We start from the raw sequence: 21,435 nt of genomic DNA on the forward strand, positions 1-21,435 counted from the left end.
AGCCCCCACGAAGTGATCGTGGGGGCTACCGATGCTTGTCGTGGCAATCGGAGGTCAGACAATGACCTCCGGGTTGCCATGTACGGAAGCCTCGGAAGAGCAGCCTCCGGCCGGTCCTCCGCGGCTTCCTGTCAGGGGGGAATCACACGAGCGTGATTTTCGTGCGTGCAGGCCGCGTATTTTTCGCGCGCCACGCACAGCCCTATAGAAGTCAATGGGGCAGTTCAAACAGTGCGTGATTTGTGCGCAGCGTTTGTTCGCTGCGTACAAAACGTGACAGGTTCAATATCTCCGCGTATTTCTCGAATCACGCACCCATTGAAGTCACGCAGGTCACACGGAAGCACTTCCGTACGAACCGACTGAAACAGCGCACCAGCTGTCAAAAGGATGAATGTAAACAGAAAAGCACCACGTGCTTTTCTGTTTCCAAACATCCAAATGGAGTGTCTTTGAGATGAGCGAACCCGGACAATCGAACTTCACCGGGTTCGGCCGAACTCGTTTTGGCCGAACCCGGCGAAAAAAATTCCGGTACGCGACGTCAGGAGATAGTCACTGTCCAGGGTGCTGAAAGAGTTAAACTGTTTCAGCACCATGGACAGTGACTACCGATCCCAATAAACATGAACCTGTAAAAAAAAAACGAAGTTCTGACTTACCGATAACTCCCGGCTTCTTCCTCCAGTCTGACCTCCCGGGATGACAATTCAGTCCAAGTGACAGCTCCAGCCAATCACAGGCCAAGCACAGGCTGCAGCGCTCACATGGACTGCCGCGTCATCCAGGGAGGTGGGGCAAGATGTCGAGAGGCGCGTCACCAAGGACGCGTCACTAAGGCAACGGCCGGGAGAGAAGTTCTCGGTAAGTACGAACTTTTTCTTTTTTTTTAACAGGTTTCTCTATATTGTGTCCGGCATTCACTGTCGAGGGTGCTGAGTTACTGCCGATCAGTTAGCTCTTTCAGCACCTTGGACAGTGACGGGCGTCGACTAGCCTCATCTCTATGATGGCGGCTGCGCGAAAATCACGCAGCCGCGCATCATACACGGATGACACACGCAGCTGTCAAATGGTTTTTGCGCGCGCAAAACGCAGCGTTCGTCTGAATCTGCCCTCAGTGTGACTGTCACGTCACAATGACAGTTGGAGTACATTACACTACGTGTGTAGTGTAATGTGTTCCAGCAGCGATCAGAGCTGCAGGTCTAAGTGCCCCCTAGTGGGACAAGTGAAAAAAGTAAAAAAAAAAAAAAAAAAAGTGTCAAAATAAAAGTTACAAGTTAGAAACAAACACTGCATTTTTTTCCTATAATAAGTCTTTCATTATAGGAACAAAATGAACACGTTATAAAAAGTACACATATCTGGTATCACCGCGTTCGTAACAACCCCAACTATAAAACTTTAATGTTATTTTTCCTGCACGATGAAAACCCCCAAAATAAAAAAACTACACCAGAATCACTATTTTTTGGTCACTACCCCTCCCAAAATAGAGACTAAAAAGTGATAAAAAAGTCGCATGTACCCGAAAATAATACCGATAAAAACTACAGCCCGTCCCGCAAAAAACAAGCCCTTACACAGCTTTGACTGAAAAATAAAAAATTACGGCTCTCAGAATACGGGGACACCGAAAATAAATTATTTTATAAAAAAAGATTTTATTGCACAAACGCTGCAAAACATAAAAGCCTATATACATCTGGTATCGCCATAATCGTACCGACTCGCAGAATAAAGTAAAATCGTCATTTATAGTGTACGGTGAACGCCGCAAAAAATAAACTAAAAAACATTGTCAGAATTGCTTGTTTTTGGTCACCCGGCTTGCAAAAAAAATAAAAAAAAAAAAATCGCATGTGCCCCAAAATGGTACCAATGAAAAGTACAGATTGTCCCGCAACAAATAAGCCCTCACGCAGCTCCGGTGGTGAAAAAATAAAGAAGTTTTGGCTCCCAGGATTATGGCGATGCAAAATGTGCAGTTTTCTCTAAAAGCGGATAAGATCGGGCGCCATTTATCAGTGCGACTCCGGCCACAGATCTGAGGATTATTATTTATTTACCCCATTATTATACCCTCTTATTATGCCCTGATGTTCTCTGCACAGCCTACATGTGCCCCCCACATTATAAACTGAAATACCAGCAAAACCCAAAACAGAAAAACTACCAAGCAAAATCTGCGCTCCAAAAGTAAAATGGCACTCCCTCCCTTCTGAGCCCTGCAGCATGCCCAAGCAGCAGTTTGTGCCCACATATATGGCATCGCCATACCCGGGAGAACGCGCTTAACGCTTTATGAGGTATTTGTCTTCAGGGGCACCAACTGGGCACAACATATTATGCACTAAAATGGCGTATCAGTGGAAAATTGCAATATTCACACCACCCGCTGTGCATTAACCCCTTTGAGCACTATGACTTAATAGCACGTGAGGGTGCGGGGGTGATGTATGGAGCCGGCTCACGTGCTGTGCCCGCTCCATACGCTGCGGGCGTCAGCTGTGTATTAAAGCTGACACACGGGACTAACAGACAGGTACAGCGATCGCTCTGTTACAGGAGCCTGTAAAAATCACAATAAACTGCAATACATTAGTATTACAGTGTATTGTACCAGTGATCTAATGATCGCTGGATCAAGTCCCCTAAGGGGACTAATAAAATGTGTAGAAGAATTAAAGTTATTAGTAGTGAGAAAAAAAAAAAGTTACAAAAAAAAAAAAAACAGAATTGTTATCGCTACGTCCATAAAAGGCCGAACTACTACAATATACCATTATTTAACTCGCACGGTGCACACCGTAAAAAACTTAAATAATTGAAACCGCCAAAATCGCTGTCGTTTTGGTTTTTACCGCACAGCGAAAGCTGTAAAAACGAAAACTCCAAGAAATGGAATCCGATTTTCTTCCTTATATTACTATATTTTCCTATTTTTTTTCAGTTTCCCAGCACTTTTTATGGCATTTTAAATGGCATCAATAGAAACTACAATTCCACCCGCAAGAAATAAGCCCTCCCACCGCTCTACTGACGGAAAAAAATAATAGTTATGGCTCTTGGAAAGCGGGGAGTGAAAATTTAAAATAAGAAAGCAAAAAATGGATCAGTCCTGAAAGGGTTAATTCATTTCTAATGAAAAAACGTATGTGGGGTATTTCCGCACTCGGGAGAAATTGCTTTACAAAAATTGGTTGTTTATTTCTCCTTTATCCCTTGTGAAAACTAGAAAATTCAACATTTTAGTGGAAAAAAATTGTGATATTAATTTTCACCGCCTAATTCTAATAAACTGTGCAAAAGACCCGTGGGGTGTAAATGCTCACTATACCCCTAGAAAAATTCCTTGAGGGGTGTTGTTTCCAAAATGGGGTAACTTGGGGGGGTTTCCCCTGTTTTGGTCCCTCCAGGGCGTTGCAAAGGCGACACCAAAAAACAATCCAGCAAAATCCGTTCTCCAAAATCTAAAGGCGCTCCCTCCCTTCTGAGCCCTACTGTGGGTCCAATCAGCAGTTTATTACCACATGTGGGGTATTGCCGTAATCAGGAGGAAATGCTTTACAAATGTTGTGTTGTTTTTTTTCCTTTATTCCTTGTAAAAATTTAACAGTTCTATGCTTTTTGAGAAAAAAAAGTATTTTCATTTTCACTGCCTAATTCCACTAAATTCTGCAAAAAAAAACCTGTGTGGTCAAAATGCTAACTATACCCCTAGATAAATTCCTTGAGAGGTGTAGTTTCCAAAATGGGGTCACTTTTGGGGGGTTTCCCCTGTTTTGGTCTCTCCAGGGCGTTGCAAACGCGACATGGCACCAAAAACCAATCCAGCAAAATCTGCGCTCCAAAATCCAAACGACCCTCCTTCCCTTCTGAGCCCTGCTGTGGGTCCAATCAGCAGTTTATTACCACATATGGGATATTGCCATAATCGGGAGACATTGCTTTACAAATGTTGGGGTGATTTTCTTTATTATTTCTTTTAAATATTAAACATTTCTATGTTTTTTCAGTAAAAAGTAGATTTTCATTTTTGCAGACTAATTCTGATAAATTTAGCAAAAAACCTGTGCGGTCAAAATGCTAACTATACACCTAGATAAATTCCTTGAGGGGTGTAGTTTCCAAAATGGGGTAAGTTTTGGGGGTGTTTCCACTGTTTTTGGCACCACAAGACCTCTTCAAACCTGACATGGTGCCTAAAATATATTCTAAAAAAAAAGGAGGCCCAAAATCCACTAGGTGCTCCTTTGCTTCTGAGGCCGGTGCTTCAGTCCATTATCACACTAGGGCCACATGTGGGATATTTCTAAACTGCAGAATCTGGGCAATAAATATTGAGTTGCGCTTCTCTGGTAAAACCTTCTGTGTTACTTCGTTTCCCTTGCGGGAATCTCACAGAAAAGAGTCAGAAGTGTCAGGATTGTGAATACACGTCACGTCCAGGCTGGAGGTGATGTGTATTCATTATCAGGACACTGCAGTAACGTTAATCTCAGTGTATGCGGCTGCAGATCGCTGCTGTGTAAATGAACGGAGAGGAGTGTATGACGCTGACTGGTCACTGATTGGTCAGCGTCATACACATAAACACACCCAGTTAAAAACACAATACACGCCCAGTTGGACATAACAGAAAAAAAAAACACGCCCAGTTGTCCATTTCAAAGCTCATTTGCATATATATAAAATAGCCCATAACTTGCCCAAAAATGTAAGTTTTAAAAAAAAACAAAACACGTTACTGTTCTCTACATTGCAGCGCCGATCACATGTAATAGGAGACAGGGTGTGAGAATCTGGTGACAGCCTCTTTAAGCCTTATTCACACGAATGTGCTATACGTCGGTGCTACGTGCATGATTTTCACACGCGTGGCTCGGACCTATGTTCGTGAATGGGGCCGTTCAGACGGTCACTGAATTTCACACTGCGTATGTGCGCTGTGTAAAACTCACGATATGTCCTATACTTGGCCGTGTTTCGTGCTGCACGCACCCATTGAAGTCAATGGGTGCGTGCAAATCGCGCTTGGCACACAGAAGCACTAACGGGTGCCGCATGTGATTCGCGCTACAGCAGTAAAAAGAACGAATAAAAACAGAAAAGAACCATGTGCTTTTCTGTTTGTAAACATAAAGCCAGAGTGTCATAATGATGGCGGCTGCGGGAAAATCACGCACAATATGCTGATGACACACGGAGCATTGCGCGCACAAAACGGACACATCCATGTGAATCCGGCCTTAACAGAACATTCCTCAAAACGTAAGTTCTTCATGTCGTCGTCTTCTACAGCTTTTAGGGGAGTCTGGTTGTACATTGAACGAGGTTTCCCCATCCCCCATATTCCTCTGATCTCAGAATAAAACCTCAATGTTGTGTTTGTTGGATTTCCATTCCATAGTCCTTCCACTTCTCTCTACTTCATTCGTCTATGGGGGATCCTGGCCTGCGGCGGACACTTCCCGTATCCTCACTGCTCATAACATCTCTACATGTGTTTGGATCCAGGAGAATAGTTATAAAATCATCTCACGCTGGTATAAAACTCCGGATAGAACATCCATTTATTAACACTCCCACTGTGATGTTTGTGAGCGCAGATTTAAAGGTAGAGGCACCTTTTACCATCCTCGGTGGTCCTACAGTAAGACTTCACAAGGGTGGAGAGACATTTGCACAATGTAATTCCATTTACTAGACCAATATCCCCCTCCCCAGATCTAGCTCTTGTGGATTCCCTCTCCCACCAACACCGCTGTTCCCACTCCGTTACACATTTGTTGGTTGTGGCTAGATTGCTCGTCCTGACCCATTGGCTCTTATGGAGGTTCCGTCTATGGACCAATGGATAACCAAGGCAGATCAAACTTACCGCTTCGAAGAAATATCTCATTGGGAAACCATTCTAGGGGCAGCAAGTCGTGGTTACCGTGGAAGGTTTCCACAATCTTTACATGACCTTCCTGTACCTCTGATGTGCTGGTGAGCAGTTAATCCCGTCTCCAGACCTCGCGTTACATGTGATGCAATGGTCGTCTAATTATCATCTATTGCATGGTCCCCGCTCTATACGGAGCTTGTACGGACTTTGTATTTCGGTGTTTCTTTTTTTTTGTCGGTCTTGTTTTTTATCTAAATATTTTTATGAAAATTAAGTAAAGTAGTGAGAAGAGGAGCAGTTCCACGTGATCACCGCCTGCGCCTAATCAGACCACGTGACGACTCACATTACCGCCATCTGGATCCCTGAGAATAGGTGCATGAAGACATAAGTGATACCCATGACCTCCTGCACGGTGACCTGTAGGATGTGTTGTGTGTTTCAGGCTCTACTTGGGCCAGACTTAAAGCCCACCCAACTCTTCAGAACAGGCTTCCTTCACATCTGCGTCAGGACTCCGCTCATCGGCTTCCGTTTGCATCAATGATTTCAGTTTGTCATCGTTGTTTAAGGGTTTCCGTCGTTTTGACGGAATGAGCAGCGCAGTCGTCTTTGGTATTGATTTAATCAAAACGACAGAAACCCTTAAACAACCATTAACACCAGATCCGTTACCATTGAAATCAATGGCGATGCAAACAAAAACCTTTGGATTCCGCTCATAGATTCCCCGATGGAACCCATAAACGGAATCCTGACGCTGATGGGAACGAAGCCTAAGCAATCATATGTACATGAGGAATAACACCATTTCTGGCCGGGGTGGAAGGGAAGAACAGGAGAAGGATGGCAGATACCAGCAAGCAAGAGAGAAACGCTCAGCCGTTACCTGCATGTTGGGTGCCTTGGCGTCTTGTCAGGTCATCGTCCTCCTCCTCGAGGCTTCTCTTCTGTCGGTTTGGGGCATAGGAAGTTGAGGCGCATGCCTTGGCCTGGCTGGAGCTGCTGTGCATGTGCATTTATTAAGGAGGAAACCACAACGTCATCACGGGACCACCACCCTCATTATCTACCCTTGAAACCGCCTGGGGCCATTTGTACCTGGTGACCATGGTGGCAGCACTCAGTAACAGCCATTGGTGGCCCTGAGCTCTGCTGCCGGAGATCTAGTGTAACTCTCACCATGTAGCAGAGCTGTCCGCAGCATTAATAGTGGCGCTCTGGCCACCAGGTGCCACGTGAGCAGCAATCTATTACTTTCTGGCCTCGCTCACAATGCGGCTCTGGGTCGTGTCCTTACGCCATAGGCTGCCGAGTACATGGCAGAGCGACCAGGGGAAGACATCTCTGCCATCCACATCCAGCTGCAGGACGAGCAACGAGATCCAGCTCTAAGCGCCCCCATAGGATTAAAACTGGTGCCCCCCCCCCACACACACAATAAGGATATCTCCTTCACCCAGGACGACTCTCCAGGCACAGGAACGCAGTAAAACGTCTGACGCTCCAACGTCACCGTCCGACCAGAACGAAAATCTATTTCCTGATGTGGCTGCAAGAAAACAAGAAATGAAGGGACCAAACAAACACATTCTAAGAAAGGGAGTATCATGTCCGATGGGGGTTGTAGTATCTTATGTACAGAGAATAATAGAGATGTATTCTGGTCATGCTGGGGGTTGTAGTGTTCTACAAACCTCAGTGTCAGACATGTGGGAGGGGCACAGCCGGTCTGCTACTCACCATACAATCCGCCACGTCCCTATACTTCCCGAGGTGCACGGCCTGGAGATACAAGAGAACGGCCAGAAATCAGCAGTGATGCAAAGACCCCCCCCCCCATAAACACACAACCCCTAGAATAAACTACGGCCTCCCCCCCAGAATAACCCCCCCCTCATGGACACACAATCCCCAGCATAAACCACGCCTCCCCCACATAAACACCCCCCCAGAATAAACCACGGCCCCCCCATAAACACCACGCCCCCCAGAATAAACCACGGCCCCCCCATAAACACAGCCCCCAGAATAAAACACGCCTCCCCATAAACACCCCCGCCCCCGAATAAACCACGCCCCCCCCATAAACACACAACCCCCAGAATAAACCACGGCCCCCCCCATAAAACACACAACCCCCAGAATAAACCACAACCCCCAGAATAAACCACGGCCCCCCCATAAACACACAACCCCCAGAATAAACCACGTCCCCCCATAAACAACCCCCAGAATAAACCACGTCCCCCCCATAAACAACCCCCAGAATAAACCACGGCCCCCCCCATAAAACCACAACCCCCAGAATAAACCACGGCCCCCCCATAAAACCACAACCCCCAGAATAAACCACGCCCCCCCCATAAACCCTTACACAACCCCCAGAATAAACCACGTCCCCCCCCATAAACAACCCCCAGAATAAACCACGGCCCCCCCCATAAAACCACAAACCCCAGAATAAACCACGGCCCCCCCATAAAACCACAAACCCCAGAATAAACCACGCCCCCCCCCCATAAAACCACAACCCCCAGAATAAACCACGGCCCCCCCCCCATAAACACACAACCCCCAGAATAAACCACGCCCCCCCCCCATAAACACACAACCCCCAGAATAAACCACGGCCCCCCCCCCCCCATAAACCCTTACACAACCCCCAGAATATCACTCACCCGGGAATCAGTGCCAAGATCCACAGTCTCATAAACTCCCATGTAAAACTCTGGATCAAACATGTCCTGGATCATACAGCGGAACCGCACCAAGCCCCCCGGCGTCAGGTAATGCAGAGGGACATCATTCAGGCTGGGGACCTACAACAACAAACAGCGGGTCACAGGGGAACCACAAATACAAGAAACCCCTCTCTGTTATCAGCCAATTCCGGCTGGGGGGAGGGGACGACTGTAGTGATGTACGACGGGAGGAGTAACAAAGTGTAATGACCTCCCGTGACCCCGACTTTATATCACAAACCTCCAGTGCCATTATATCCTCCAGAGACATTACATCATATATGTGACTGATATCAGCCGCTCCTCTTATATCACTCCAGTACTATTATATCCTCCAGAGACATTACATCATATGTGACTGATATCAGCCGCTCCTCTTATATCACTCCAGTACTATTATATCCTCCAGAGACATTACATCATATGTGTGACTGATATCAGCCGCTCCTCTTATATCACTCCAGCACTATTATATCCTCCAGAGACATTACATCATATGTGACTGATATCAGCCGATCCTCTTATATCACTCCAGTACTATTATATCCTCCAGAGACATTACATCATATGTGTGACTGATATCAGCCGCTCCTCTTATATCACTCCAGTACTATTATATCCTCCAGACATTACATCATATGTGTGACTGATATCAGCCGCTCCTCTTATATCACTCCAGCACTATTATATCCTCCAGAGACATTACATCATATGTGACTGATATCAGCCGCTCCTCTTATATCACTCCAGTACTATTATATCCTCCAGACATTACATCATATGTGTGACTGATATCAGCCGCTCCTCTTATATCACTCCAGTACTATTATATCCTCCAGAGACATTACATCATATGTGACTGATATCAGCAGCTCCTCTTATATCACTCCAGCACTATTATATCCTCCAGAGACATTACATCATATGTGTGACTGATATCAGCCGCTCCTCTTATATCACTCCAGTACTATTATATCCTCCAGAGACATTACATCATATGTGACTGATATCAGCCGCTCCTCTTATATCACTCCAGTACTATTATATCCTCCAGAGACATTACATCATATGTGACTGATATCAGCCGCTCCTCTTATATCACTCCAGTACTATTATATCCTCCAGAGACATTACATCATATATGTGACTGATATCAGCCGCTCCTCTTATAACACTCCAGTACTATTATATCCTCCAGAGACATTACATCATGTGTGACTGATATCAGCCGCTCCTCTTATATCACTCCAGTACTATTATATCCTCCAGAGACATTACATCATATGTGTGACTGATATCAGCCGCTCCTCTTATATCACTCCAGCACTATTATATCCTCCAGAGACATTACATCATATGTGTGACTGATATCAGCCGCTCCTCTTATATCACTCCAGTACTATTATATCCTCCAGAGACATTACATCATATGTGATTGATATCAGCCGCTCCTCTTATATCACTCCAGTACTATTATATCCTCCAGAGACATTACATCATATGTGACTGATATCAGCCGCTCCTCTTATAACACTCCAGTACTATTATATCCTCCAGAGACATTACATCATATGTGTGACTGATATCAGCCGCTCCTCTTATAACACTCCAGTACTATTATATCCTCCAGAGACATTACATCATATGTGTGACTGATATCAGCCGCTCCTCTTATATCACTCCAGTACTATTATATCCTCCAGAGACATTACATCATATGTGATTGATATCAGCCGCTCCTCTTATATCACTCCAGTACTATTATATCCTCCAGAGACATTACATCATATGTGTGACTGATATCAGCCGCTCCTCTTATATCACTCCAGTACTATTATATCCTCCAGAGACATTACATCATATGTGACTGATATCAGCCGCTCCTCTTATATCACTCCAGTACGATTATATCCTCCAGAGACATTACATCATATATGTGACTGATATCAGCCGCTCTTCTTATATCACTCCAGTACTATTATATCCTCCAGACATTACATCATATGTGACTGATATCAGCCGCTCCTCTTATAACACTCCAGTACGATTATATCCTCCAGAGACATTACATCATATATGTGACTGATATCAGCCGCTCTTCTTATATCACTCCAGTACTATTATATCCTCCAGACATTACATCATATGTGACTGATATCAGCCGCTCCTCTTATAACACTCCAGTACTATTATATCCTCCAGAGACATTACATCATATGTGACTGATATCAGCCGCTCCTCTTATATCACTCCAGTACTATTATATCCTCCAGAGACATTACATCATATGTGTGACTGATATCAGCCGCTCCTCTTATAACACTCCAGTACTATTATATCCTCCAGACATTACATCATATGTGTGACTGATATCAGCCGCTCCTCTTATATCACTCCAGTACTATTATATCCTCCAGAGACATTACATCATATGTGACTGATATCAGCCGCTCCTCTTATATCACTCCAGTACGATTATATCCTCCAGAGACATTACATCATATATGTGACTGATATCAGCCGCTCTTCTTATATCACTCCAGTACTATTATATCCTCCAGACATTACATCATATGTGACTGATATCAGCCGCTCCTCTTATAACACTCCAGTACTATTATATCCTCCAGAGACATTACATCATATGTGACTGATATCAGCTGCTCCTCTTATATCACTCCAGTACTATTATATCCTCCAGACATTACATCATATGTGACTGATATCAGCCGCTCCTCATATCACTCCAGCACTATTATATCCTCCAGAGACATTACATCATATGTGTGACTGATATCAGCCGCTCCTCTTATATCACTCCAGCACTATTATATCCTCCAGAGACATTACATCATATGTGTGACTGATATCAGCCGCTCCTCTTATATCACTCCAGCACTATTATATCCTCCAGACATTACATCATATGTGTGACTGATATCAGCCGCTCCTCTTATATCACTCCAGCACTATTATATCCTCCAGAGACATTACATCATATGTGACTGATATCAGCCGCTCCTCTTATATCACTCCAGCACTATTATATCCTCCAGACATTACATCATATGTGTGACTGATATCAGCCGCTCCTCTTATATCACTCCAGTACTATTATATCCACCAGAGACATTACATCATATGTGATTGATATCAGCCGCTCCTCTTATATCACTCCAGTACTATTATATCCTCCAGAGACATTACATCATATGTGACTGATATCAGCCGCTCCTCTTATATCACTCCAGCACTATTATATCCTCCAGACATTACATCATGTGTGACTGATATCAGCCGCTCCTCTAATATCACTCCAGTACTATTATATCCTCCAGAGACATTACATCATATGTGACTGATATCAGCCGCTCTTCTTATAACACTCCAGTACTATTATATCCTCCAGAGACATTACATCATATGTGACTGATATCAGCCGCTCCTCTTATATCACTCCAGTACTATTATATCCTCCAGAGACATTACATCATATGTGACTGATATCAGCCGCTCCTCTTATATCACTCCAGTACTATTATATCCTCCAGACATTACATCATACATGTGAATGATATCAGCCGCTCCAGAACATACTCATCACATATTACATACTGTATATCCTGATGTGTTCCTCACATATTACATATATCCTGATGTACTCCTCACATATTACATATATCCTGATGTACTCCTCACATATTACATATATCCTGATGTACTCCTCACATATTACATATACCCTGATGTGCTCCTCACATATTACATATATCCTGATGTACTCCTCACATATTATATATACCATGATGTACTCCTCACATATTACATATATCCTGATGTACTCCTCACATATTACATATATCCTGATGTACTCGTGACATATTGCATATACCCTGATGTACTCCTCACATATTACATATACCCTGATGTGCTCCTCACATATTACATATACCCTGATGTGCTCCTCACATATTACATATACCCTGATGTACTCCTCACACATTACATATACCCTGATGTACTCCTCACATATTACATACACCCTGATGTACTCCTCACATATTACATATATCCTGATGTACTCCTCACATATTACATATACCCTGATGTACTCCTCACATATTACATATATCCTGATGTGCTCCTCACATATTACATATATCCTGATGTGCTCCTCACATATTACATATTCCCTGATGTACTCCTCACATATTACATATATCCTGATGTACTCCTCACAGATTACATATACCCTGATGTACTCCTCACATATTACATATACCCTGATGTACTCCTCACACATATTACATATACCCTGATGTACTCCTCACATATACACTGATGTACTCCTCACATATTACATATACCCTGATGTACTCCTCACATATTACATATATCCTGATGTACTCCTCACATATTACATATACCCTGATGTACTCCTCACATATACACTGATGTACTCCTCACATATTACATATACCCTGATGTACTCCTCACATATTACATATATCCTGATGTACTCCTCACATATTACATATACCCTGATGTACTCCTCACATATTACATATATCCTGATGTACTCCTCACATATTACATATTCCCTGATGTACTCCTCACATATTACATATACCCTGATGTACTCCTCACAGATTACATATATCCTGATGTACTCCTCACAGATTACATATATCCTGATGTACTCCTCACATATTACATATACCCTGATGTACTCCTCACATATTACATATACCTTGATGTACTCCTCACATATTACATATATCCTGATGTACTCCTCACATATTACATATATCCTGATGTACTCCTCACATATATCCTGATGTACTCCTCACATATATCCTGATGTACTCCTCACATATATCCTGATGTACTCCTCACATATACCCTGATGTACTCCTCACATATACCCTGATGTACTCCTCACATATACCCTGATGTACTCCTCACATATACCCTGATGTACTCCTCACATATACCCTGATGTACTCCTCACATATACCCTGATGTACTCCTCACATATACCCTGATGTACTCCTCACATATACCCTGATGTACTCCTCACATATACCCTGATGTACTCCTCACATATACCCTGATGTACTCCTCACATATACCCTGATGTACTCCTCACATATACCCTGATGTACTCCTCACATATACCCTGATGTACTCCTCACATATACCCTGATGTACTCCTCACATATACCCTGATGTACTCCTCACATATACCCTGATGTACTCCTCACATATATCCTGATGTACTCCTCACATATATCCTGATGTACTCCTCACATATACCCTGATGTACTCCTCACATATTACATATATCCTGATGTACTGCTCACATATTACATATATCCTGATGTACTCCTCACATATTACATATACATCCTGATGTACTCCTCACATATTACATATATCCTGATGTACTCCTCACATATATCCTGATGTACTCCTCACATATTACATATACCCTGATGTACTCCTCACATATTACATATATCCTGATGTACTCCTCACATATTACATATATACTGATGTACTCCTCACATATTACATATACCCTGATGTACTCCTCACATATTACATATATCCTGATGTACTCCTCACATATTACATATACCCTGATGTACTCCTCACATATACACTGATGTACTCCTCACATATTACATATACCCTGATGTACTCCTCACATATTACATATACCCTGATGTACTCCTCACATATTACATATACCCTGATGTACTCCTCACATATTACATATATCCTGATGTACTCCTCACATATTACATATATCCTGATGTACTCCTCACATATATCCTGATGTACTCCTCACATATATCCTGATGTACTCCTCACATATACCCTGATGTACTCCTCACATATACCCTGATGTACTCCTCACATATACCCTGATGTACTCCTCACATATACCCTGATGTACTCCTCACATATACCCTGATGTACTCCTCACATATACCCTGATGTACTCCTCACATATACCCTGATGTACTCCTCACATATACCCTGATGTACTCCTCACATATACCCTGATGTACTCCTCACATATACCCTGATGTACTCCTCACATATACCCTGATGTACTCCTCACATATATCCTGATGTACTCCTCACATATACCCTGATGTACTCCTCACATATACCCTGATGTACTCCTCACATATTACATATATCCTGATGTACTGCTCACATATTACATATATCCTGATGTACTCCTCACATATTACATATACATCCTGATGTACTCCTCACATATTACATATATCCTGATGTACTCCTCACATATTACATATATCCTGATGTACTCCTCACATATATCCTGATTTACTCCTCACATATTACATATATCCTGATGTACTCCTCACATATTGCATATATCCTGATGTACTCCTCACATATTACATATATCCTGATGTACTCCTCACATATTACATATACCCTGATGTACTCCTCACATATTACATATACCCTGATGTACTCCTCACATATTACATATACCCTGATGTACTCCTCACATATTACATATATCCTGATGTACTCCTCACATATTACATATATACTGATGTGCTCCTCACATATTACATATACCCTGATGTGCTCCTCACATATTACATATATCCTGATGTACTCCTCACATATATCCTGATGTACCCCTCACATATTACATATACCCTGATGTACTCCTCACATATTACATATACCCTGATGTACTCTTCACATTACATATACCCCGATGTATGCCTCACATATTACATATACCCTGATGTACGCCCACATATTACATATACCCTGATGTACTCCTCACACATTACATATATCCTGATGTACTCCTCACACATTACATATATCCTGATGTACTCCTCACACATTACATATATCCTGATGTACTCCTCACATATTACATATATCCTGATGTACCCCTCACATATTACATATACCCTGATGTACTCCTCACATATTACATATATCCTGATGTACTCCTCACATATTACATATATCCTGATGTACTCCTCACATATTACATATACCCTGATGTACTCCTCACATATTACATATACCCTGATGTACTCCTCACATATTACATATACCCTGATGTACTCCTCACATATTACATATACCCTGATGTACTCCTCACATATTACATATACCCTGATGTACTCCTCACATATTACATATACCCTGATGTACTCCTCACATATTACATATACCCTGATGTACTCCTCACATATTACATATACCCTGATGTACTCCTCACATATTACATATACCCTGATGTACTCCTCACATATTACATATATCCTGATGTACTCCTCACATATTACATATACCCTGATGTACTCCTCACATATTACATATACCCTGATGTACTCCTCACATATTACATATACCCTGATGTACTCCTCACATATTACATATATCCTGATGTACTCCTCACATATTACATATACCCTGATGTACTCCTCACATATTACATATATCCTGATGTACTCCTCACATATTACATATACCCTGATGTACTCCTCACATATTACATATACCCTGATGTACTCCTCACATATCACATATACCCTGATGTACTCCTCACATATCACATATACCCTGATGTACTCCTCACATATCACATATACCCTGATGTACTCCTCACATATTACATATATCCTGATGTACTCCCCACATATTACATATACCCTGATGTACTCCCCACATATTACATATCTCCTGATGTACTCCTCACATATTACATATCTCCTGATGTACTCCTCACATATTACATATACCCTGATGTACTCCTCACATATTACATATATCCTGATGTACTCCTCACATATTACATATATCCTGATGTACTCCTCACATATTACATATATCCTGATGTACTCCTCACATATTACATATATCCTGATGTACTCCTCACATATTACATATATCCTGATGTGCTCCTCACATATTACATATATCCTGATGTACTCCTCACATATTACATATATCCTGATGTACTCCTCACATATTACATATATCCTGATGTACTCCTCACATATTACATATATCCTGATGTGCTCCTCACATATTACATATATCCTGATGTACTCCTCACATATTACATATACCCTGATGTACTCCTCACATATTACATATACCCTGATGTACTCCTCACATATTACATATACCCTGATGTACTCCTCACATATTACATATATCCTGATGTACTCCTCACATATTACATATATCCTGATGTACTCCTCACATATTACATATATCCTGATGTACTCCTCACATATTACATATATCCTGATGTACTCCTCACATATTACATATATCCTGATGTGCTCCTCACATATTACATATATCCTGATGTGCTCCTCACATATTACATATATCCTGATGTACTCCTCACATATTACATATACCCTGATGTACTCCTCACATATTACATATATCCTGATGTACTCCTCACATATTACATATATCCTGATGTACTCCTCACATATTACATATATTCTGATGTACTCCTCACATATTACATATATCCTGATGTACTCCTCACATATTACATATACCCTGATGTACTCCTCACATATTACATATACCCTGATGTACTCCTCACATATTACATACACCCTGATGTATTCCTCACATATTACATATACCCTGATGTACTCCTCACATATTACATATATCCTGATGTACTCCTCACATATTACATATATCCTGATGTGCTCCTCACATATTACATATATCCTAATGTACTCCTCACATATTACATATACCCTGATGTACTCCTCACATATTACATATACCCTGATGTACTTCCCACAGATTACATATATCCTGATGTACTCCTCACATATTACATACACCCTGATGTATTCCTCACATATTACATATACCCTGATGTGCTCCTCACATATTACATACACCCTGATGTATTCCTCACATATTACATATACCCTGATGTACTCCACATATTACATATATCCTGATGTACTCACATATTACATATATCCTGATGTACTCCTCACATATTACATATACCCTGATGTACTCCTCACATATTACATATACCCTGATGTACTCCTCACATATTACATATACCCTGATGTACTCCTCACATATTACATATATCCTGATGTGCTCCTCACATATTACATATATCCTGATGTGCTCCTCACATATTACATATACCCTGATGTACTCACACATTACATATATCCTGATGTACTCCTCACATATTACATATACCCTGATGTACTCCTCACATATTACATATACCCTGATGTACTCCTCACATATTACACATATCCTGATGTACTCCTCACATATTACACATACCCTGATGTGCTCCTCACATATTACATATACCCTGATGTGCTCCTCACATATTACATATATCCTGATGTGCTCCTCACATATTACATATATCCTGATGTACTCCTCACATATTACATATACCCTGATGTACTCCTCACATATTACATATATCCTGATGTACTCCTCACATATTACATATACCCTGATGTACTCCTCACATATTACATATACCCTGATGTACTCCTCACATATTACATATACCCTGATGTACTCCTCACATATTACATATACCCTGATGTACTCCTCACATATTACATATACCCTGATGTACTCCTCACATATTACATATACCCTGATGTACTCCTCACATATTACATATACCCTGATGTACTCCTCACATATTACATATACCCTGATGTACTCCTCACATATTACATATATCCTGATGTACTCCTCACATATTACATATATCCTGATGTACTCCTCACATATTACATATACCCTGATGTACTCACATATTACATATATCCTGATGTACTCCTCACATATTACATATACCCTGATGTACTCCTCACATATTACATATACCCTGATGTACTCCTCACATATTACATATATCCTGATGTACTCATCACATATTACATATACACTGATGTTCTCCTCACATATTACATATATCCTGATGTACTCCTCACATATTACATATATCCTGATGTACTCCTCACATATTACATATATCCTGATGTACTCCTCACACATTACATATATCCTGATGTGCTCCTCACATATTACATATATCCTGATGTACTCCTCACATATTACATATATCCTGATGTACTCCTCACATATTACATATTCCCTGATGTACTCCTCACATATTACATATATCCTGATGTGCTCCTCACATATTACATATATCCTGATGTACTCCACATATTACATATATCCTGATGTACTCCACATATTACATATATCCTGATGTACTCCACATATTACATATATCCTGATGTACTCCTCACATATTACATATATCCTGATGTACTCCTCACATATTACATATACCCTGATGTACTCCTCACATATTACATATATCCTGATGTACTCCTCACATATTACATATATCCTGATGTACTCCTCACATATTACATATACCCTGATGTACTCACATATTACATATATCCTGATGTACTCCTCACATATTACATATACCCTGATGTACTCCTCACATATTACATATACCCTGATGTACTCCTCACATATTACATATATCCTGATGTACTCATCACATATTACATATACACTGATGTTCTCCTCACATATTACATATATCCTGATGTACTCCTCACATATTACATATATCCTGATGTACTCCTCACACATTACATATATCCTGATGTATTCCTCACATATTACATATATCCTGATGTACTCCTCACATATTACATATTCCCTGATGTACTCCTCACATATTACATATTCCCTGATGTACTCCTCACATATTACATATACCCTGATGTACTCCTCACATATTACATATATCCTGATGTACTCATCACATATTACATATACACTGATGTTCTCCTCACATATTACATATATCCTGATGTACTCCTCACATATTACATATATTCTGATGTACTCCTCACATATTACATATATCCTGATGTACTCCTCACACATTACATATATCCTGATGTACTCCTCACATATTACATATATCCTGATGTATTCCTCACATATTACATATACCCTGATGTACTCCTCACATATTACATATTCCCTGATGTACTCCTCACATATTACATATATCCTGATGTACTCCTCACATATTACATATATCCTGATGTACTCCTCACACATTACATATACCCTGATGTACTCCTCACATATTACATATATCCTGATGTACTCCTCACATATTACATATATCCTGATGTACCCCTCACATATTACATATACCCTGATGTACTCCTCACACATTACATATTCCCTGATGTACTCCTCACATATTACATATATCCTGATGTACTCCTCACATATTACATATATCCTGATGTACTCCTCACATATTACATATACCCTGATGTACTCCTCACATATTACATATATCCTGATGTACTCCTCACATATCACATATATCCTGATGTACTCCTCACATATTACATATACCCTGATGTACTCCTCACATATTACATATACCCTGATGTACTCCTCACATATTACATATATCCTGATGTACTCCTCACATATTACATATACCCTGATGTACTCCACACATATTACATATACCCTGATGTACTCCTCACATATTACATATATCCTGATGTACTCCTCACATATTACATATACCCTGATGTACTCCTCACATATTACATATACCCTGATGTACTCCTCACATATTACATATACCCTGATGTACTCCTCACATATTACATATATCCTGATGTGCTCCTCACATATTACATATACCCTGATGTACTCCTTACATATTACATATATCCTGATGTACTCCTCACATATTACATATATCCTGATGTACTCCTCACATATTACATATATCCTGATGTACTCCTCACATATTACATATATCCTGATGTACTCCTCACATATTACATATACCCTGATGTACTCCTCGCATATTACATATACCCTGATGTACTCCTCACACATTACATATATCCTGATGTACTCCTCACATATTACATATATCCTGATGTACTCCTCACATATTACATATATCCTGATGTACTCCTCACATATTACATATACCCTGATATACTCCTCACATATTACATATACCCTGATGTACTCCTCACATATTACATATATCCTGATGTACTCCTCACATATTACATATACCCTGATGTACTCCTCACATATTACATATAACCTGATGTACTCCTCACATATTACATATATCCTGATGTACTCCTCACATATTACATATATCCTGATGTACTCCTCACATATTACATATACCCTGATGTACTCCTCACATATTACATATATCCTGATGTACTCCTCACATATTACATATACCCTGATGTACTCCTCATATATTACATATAACCTGATGTACTCCTCACATATTACATATATCCTGATGTACTCCTCACATATTACATATACCCTGATGTACTCCTCACATATTACATATACCCTGATGTACTCCTCACACATTACATATTCCCTGATGTACTCCTCACACATTACATATTCCCTGATGTACTCCTCACATATTACATATATCCTGATGTGCTCCTCACATATTACATATATCCTGATGTACTCCACATATTACATATATCCTGATGTACTCCACATATTACATATATCCTGATGTACTCCTCACATATTACATATATCCTGATGTACTCCACATATTACATATATCCTGATGTACTCCTCACATATTACATATACCCTGATGTACTCCTCATATATTAC

At 40.9% G+C, this 21,435-nt stretch overlaps 1 protein-coding gene across 2 annotated transcripts in view; it reads right to left on the reverse strand.

Moving 5' to 3' along the window:
* Positions 1 to 21,435, reverse strand: part of MCMBP (minichromosome maintenance complex binding protein) — a 77,796-nt gene that overhangs the window by 50,821 nt on the left and 5,540 nt on the right. Inside the window, exons 3-6 of one of the 2 annotated variants that reach the window (XM_075847745.1) lie at positions 8,578 to 8,718; positions 7,640 to 7,681; positions 7,346 to 7,448; positions 6,786 to 6,902 (exon numbers count right to left, since the gene is read on the reverse strand). In XM_075847745.1, coding sequence (XP_075703860.1) covers positions 6,786 to 6,902; positions 7,346 to 7,448; positions 7,640 to 7,681; positions 8,578 to 8,718 — 403 coding nt within the window. Of the gene's footprint in view, positions 1 to 6,785; positions 6,908 to 7,344; positions 7,449 to 7,639; positions 7,682 to 8,577; positions 8,719 to 21,435 lie in introns of both variants that reach the window. The other variant, XM_075847744.1, reaches the window with a different exon arrangement.

This window comes from Rhinoderma darwinii, assembly GCF_050947455.1.
Source record: "Rhinoderma darwinii isolate aRhiDar2 chromosome 11 unlocalized genomic scaffold, aRhiDar2.hap1 SUPER_11_unloc_1, whole genome shotgun sequence".
Taxonomy (NCBI): Eukaryota; Metazoa; Chordata; class Amphibia; order Anura; family Rhinodermatidae; genus Rhinoderma; species Rhinoderma darwinii.